Consider the following 5,370-nt stretch of genomic DNA (forward strand, 5'->3'; position numbering starts at 1 on the left):
GCTGGGGTCCAGGTGGAGCCCACTGGTACTGCAGTGGATAGTACGGTAAGGCTGGTACCACAGGTGCAGACATTACTGGTGCCGGTGGTGCAGGTGTGGCCTGCTGTTGCACCATCTGTTTCTCTGCTTTGGCAGACTTCTTAGCACCGGTTGCTTGTTCTCTGGCTTGTGCTATTTGGAGGTTAGTCAGTTGCATCTTCAAGTCCTCTAATTCTTTATTAGATTTAGCTAAGTCGCTGTCTTCTTGTCTGAGTCTGTGAGTAAACACTCTGCACCACTGTGCCAAGTTATCTCCACTGCAATGAGGATCATTTTCCATCTCACTGCGCACCTTCTGTGACACTCCTGTTAACAGAGCCATTTTAAATTGAGTGGCTGCTAGCGGGGAATGATTTGGTCTTTCACCTGTTCTGTTCTCCCACTCATCCTCACATCTGTTTATGAAGGAGGAGGGAGACTCACCAGGCTGTCTGGAAAACACTGTGTGAGGGGCTGTGCATGAGGGCGGAAACGCCCTTCTCAGCGCATTTCCCCATACTCTCGCTATTTGTGTGTAAGGCATGTTATCAGGTGCACCGTTAGTGTCAGCTTCTGTGTCGATGTCTAGTACACGTGATACTGAGGTAAACACTCTCCTTACAGGGCTCTCATGTCCCCTAGGGAGAGTGTGGTCCCCGCTGTCAGGGAGTGTAACTTTGTCAGCCAGGGTCCTGCACCCTCATCCCTTAAACTGGGGAGGCATCTAACCAACGTGTCTCTGTCGGCGAGTGGCCACGGTTTGTATATCACTTCCCCACCCCCCGTTGTTGTATCAGCGGCATAGCGAACGTCGTTGTTTTGCTACTCCCGCCTGTAGATTTACTGCGTGTGTGATCAGACACAGGGTTAGCAGAACGGCTTCCTGGTCTACTGGGTGCTCTACTGGGTGGACGGCCTTTTCGTGTTGGCACGTCATCATCAGAGTCTTTGCGCTCGAACACAATGTCACATTTCAGTTTTCCTGGCATAGATTTGTGATCTTTATCACGTGGTTTTGGTGTCAGTGGAGGTCTGTCAGGTAGCATCTCTCTGGGATCCCATCCTCTGGAGTGAGGCGAGTGATATTCTACTCCTGTTCTTGTCTGTAGTTTTCTGACTGACATCCGTCTTTCATCAGTACTGGGCTTTGCACACTTTTTAGGGGGCTCAGGTCTCAGTAGGGGGTTTACAAACAGTCTGGGTTCTACTGTAGATCTGCTTTTCTTTTTCGTAGGGGCGGGTTTGTCAGCTGCGTCATGGTCAGTCTTGTCCTTCTGTGGTTTGTCACCATTATTCTCTAGTAGTCCACCACCATATTCTTCTTCTGTGTCTCTATATGCTTGCTCGTTTCTCTCTCACTTCTCCCTGTCCTCTCGACTTTCCCTGTTTCCACCTTCATTTCTCAGTCTCTCTTCTTCTAGTCTCCTTCTGGCTTCTTCTAACTGCTCTATCACCTCATTGTATTCTGACTGTCCCTGTCCACCGGAGGCCTCATCCTCCTCTTCCTCAAACTCCACCTGTACATCTCCCTTCACCAAGATAACAGGCATCTGCAACACTGCCGCAAGCGCTGGAGGTGCCGACGGACCTGAGTACGGAGGAGGTTTCTCCTGCGTTCCTTTCAGCGTCTGTATGTGACACCTGGTTCCAGCTGCCATGGCCATCAAATGCAACATTGCTCTCCACTCATCTTTCTTCTGACCTGCTTAAGCATGCTTCTTCTGACTCAATCTGCCGGGTTTTACTTTTTCATGATCCATCACTTCATCATACGCCGCCTTCTCATCCACACATAATCTGTCCCTAATACACTGGAGTCCACCGACTCCCCACCACTTCTGTCCTTTACATTGTTTAGTGTATTCATCAATGTTCTGTCTCAATGTTTTCTTTTCCTTGTCATCACCACAATAGCCAGATATCGCCTGCGATATTAGGCCTTTCCACCACACCTCCCACTGTTCACAGTTAAGTTTATCATTGTTTGCCATGGTCTTTCACAATTATAATCACACAACACAGTTCAAAATGTTGCCACACACACTTATAGAGGTGTCAGTGGATCTTGTCCTCCTCACTTATCTCTCCTCAAATGCTTCTACGCTATCCAAAGATGAGGAAACATAGGTCTGAGAATTTTACTGACTCCTCACCAAGTGTCCAATCCCAAAATTTGCGCGGTTTATGTCCCTGGCGTTGGGGCAAGAAGTCCAACGATCTAACTATCTTCTCCAGTTTTATGTGTTACAAGGAGGTGCTTATGCGATCGCTTATGCGTGCAAGTGTGTATTTTTGATCTTCGTGTTATTTTGCAGATTCTTCCGTCTGACCGCGTGCCAGCACCATCTGTTCCCATTGTATACTTATTGTTGCATCTGTGAAGACAAAAACCCCTCTTTTCCTAATTCACGACCTTGCTCTAATCTACTTCTGACTCCCACTACTTCATGCTACCGTAGAAATTCTGTGGACTCTGTTCCGACCTGATTAGCTTGAGGGAGTGATGCTAGCCATGAGCTACACTCCTGCTATTCCCTATTGTGACCTTTTCACCTGTGTCCACTCTGATACAGTCTGGTCTGTGCTTCACTGCCTTGTGTTTCCTGCACTCTATTTTAAGTAAATATATGTATACATTTAACTACAGTTTAAGCAAATATATATGTATGGCTTAATCTACAGTTAAAGCAAATATATGAATAAATTTATCTACAGTTCTCTGTCTCTTTTTTTCATACCGTGAAAGCAGAACACGTGTCAAAACTAACAATGCTGGTAACGTGACCCATGTGTCCATCTGTCAGCCAACCAAAAACGCCTCGCATGCAGAGATGCACTCATGGGCATGACTCCGTGTCAAGACGGTTTCACACTGAATGCTCAGGGCGCAGGCTGCGCGGGGGAAGTCCATTCATTGTGTGTGTGGGTGCCCAGAAACTCGCTAGCGCTGCAAGTGGCAGCAGGCATTCACAACGGCGAAAACTTAAGAAGCTTCTTGGATGAGAGGTGAAGCGTCTTCACTGATAAGAGGTGAGTCCAGTTGCCTATTCTGATCATTTTTGGAGAGTTGCAGAAATAATTGCATTGAGCCTTGTCACACAAGCAATTTATTCAAAAATTAAAGCCAGAACTACTCAACATATGGTATGTTGGTGCACATCAAGACCATTCAAATAACTTTAAATGAATGAATCCTTAAAACAAATGTTCTTGTGACTGTGTGTTCACACCAAATGCAAATTTGAGCATTCGCGCGAACAGTTTCTATACAAAGTCTGTGCAAACGTGCGAATTCGCATCGTGAAATTCCGCCATTCGCGCAAGTTGAAAATGTTCAATTTTGGCAAAAAATTTGCATTACGACAGCCAATCAGCATTGAGGTTGTCCCGATGTCACTGCTGACATCCCTGCTGTGAGCTGTGTGACAAGATGGAGGACAAATTAATTGTGGCTGTGTGTGCGTACCCGGTGCTGTATGACACAATATGTCAAGATTACCGGAATCATTTGATGAAGGAACAGGTGTGGAAGAAAGTGAGTGAGGAGATTGGACTATCTGGTAAGTTCCAAAAATATGGGTCTGTTGCTTTTTAATACTTTACTGTGATCCAAGTTAGCCCTAACGTTCCCTTCGGTTAGCACAACTGCTAGCACAGCCGGCTTTTCGGCATTTACTTGCCTGGGTTTAAATTCAACAGTTCATGAATGTTTCTTGCCAGAGGACGTATGCAGAAAAAAGTGGAAGGGCCTCAGGGAAACCTACCTGAAGGAGAGGAGGAAGGAGACAGACAAAAGGAGTGGGTCGGTGGCAGGGCATAGCAAAAAGTGGAAGTACTCTGGGGTCCTGTCTTTCCTCAACCCCTTTGTGACCCCAAGAGAGACCACCAGCAACATGGGCAGGGGGGTTGAGGAAAACAGGACCCCAGAGTACACAGAGCAGGATGCAGGGCAAGATGAGGAGGGAGAGGCGGCAGCAGGGCCTTCAGGAATTGACAAAAGAGGTTGGTTTACAAGTGAAAATAGGACATATTGGAACTGTACTAATATATAAATATGGGTGCATTAATAAAATGCTTTATGTGGTATAATTGACAAAGCTAGAATGACAAGTTTTATTGGACAATTCATATGTCTGCCTAACAAAAAACATCCATCCCAACCATCCATTGTCTTCCGCTTATTCCTATTAAGGGTCGCAGGGGGCTGGAGCCTATCCCGGCGTCAACGGGCAACATGCGGTGCACAACTGATCCATAATCACACATGCACTATCACAGACATTTATTTGAAAAATTATATTAAACCAAATGGTAAATCTGCACTGGAAATTCTGCAACCAATATTTTTCCCTTTTTTTTCCCCTCTGTCATTATTGTTGTTACTGTTTGTTTGTTTGTTTGTTTGTGTGTCTGTTTGTTTTTCTACAATTGTTGTTGTTTTTGTGTGTCCCCCCCCCTCCGTCTTCCCTATCCTGTCCCTGTTCTCTCTTTCTATCCACTCCTGAGCCTCAGTCCGGTAGCTTTATCAATGAACCAATACCATTCCCAATAAAGCTAAACACAGATGGTGATAGGAGGAATTTATCAGGTTCCTCCTTTGCAGAGTAAAACTGCTTCAGTACAACAAGGCACCAAGAACATCGATACTGCGTGCCCCAGCTGCTGAACAGGACAGGTTAAAAAAAAAAGAAAAAAAAGAGTGCTGCCACTGCGTCTGCCTCAGAGAAACCACCCCCAGGTATTTATATGACAAAAATCGGATTAAGTTTGTATGATATTAGTGCACAAAGTAGCAGTAGTTTTAAAAAAGTTTTCCATTTCATACAGAGACAAGGACGTGCAAGCGGACCAGGAGGAATGACAGGGAGAGAGCAATAGAGGAGCTACTGATTGAGAGCTTGAGGAGGGCTCCTCCACCTCCCCCACTTCCCCCACCTCCACTGACAGAGGATGAAATGTTCTTGAAAAGCCTGCTTCCTTCCTTGCACAGATTGTCACCCCAAAGGAAGGAATATGTGAAATTTAAAATTTATAAATTAATATATGAAAACAGCCCTTCTGAACTAAATTTGGAACTGGTAGACTAATTAGTTTGGGGCGACAATGACTGCAAGGAACGAAGCAGGCTTTTCATTGTCATTGTAAATAGTTTTTTATTTTAAGTTTTTCCTACAACTGCCATCTTAAATTAATACATTTCTCAAATCTGACTTCTGTCATGTTCTTTATAAAATACAGTTGACACACAAAGGAAACAATTTAATTTGCCTTTTATTATGTTGATCTAACATGCAATGACACAGGTATATTTAGGTGCTGATATACAAAAACAGTAATATTTCAGGAAGTTTG

The 5,370-nt window shown here is 44.8% G+C and overlaps 1 protein-coding gene across 1 annotated transcript; it reads left to right on the forward strand.

The window, feature by feature from the left end:
• Positions 1-3,448: 3,448 nt before the first annotated feature.
• Positions 3,449-5,105, forward strand: LOC147244418 (uncharacterized). Its single transcript, XM_086188271.1, has 3 exons — positions 3,449-3,578; positions 3,739-4,020; positions 4,846-5,105. Exons 1-3 carry the CDS (start codon positions 3,449-3,451, stop codon positions 5,103-5,105), a joined length of 672 nt encoding a protein of 223 aa, XP_086044397.1.
• The last annotated feature ends 265 nt before the right edge of the window (positions 5,106-5,370 follow it).

This window comes from Aulostomus chinensis, chromosome 19 (assembly GCF_037954235.1).
Source record: "Aulostomus chinensis isolate RoL2024-O1b breed Wild chromosome 19, RoL_Achi_v1.0, whole genome shotgun sequence".
NCBI lineage: Eukaryota > Metazoa > Chordata > Actinopteri > Syngnathiformes > Aulostomidae > Aulostomus > Aulostomus chinensis.

Bases quoted from the DNA above. Each gene is read 5' to 3' on its own strand.
- LOC147244418 (XM_086188271.1), top strand. From the start codon at position 3,449: ATGGAGGACAAATTAATTGTGGCTGTGTGTGCGTACCCGGTGCTGTAT. The intron at 3,579-3,738 runs GTAAGTTCCAAA...GTTTCTTGCCAG, and splicing joins TGAGGAGATTGGACTATCTG to AGGACGTATGCAGAAAAAAG. The intron at 4,021-4,845 runs GTTGGTTTACAA...CATTTCATACAG, and splicing joins TTCAGGAATTGACAAAAGAG to AGACAAGGACGTGCAAGCGG.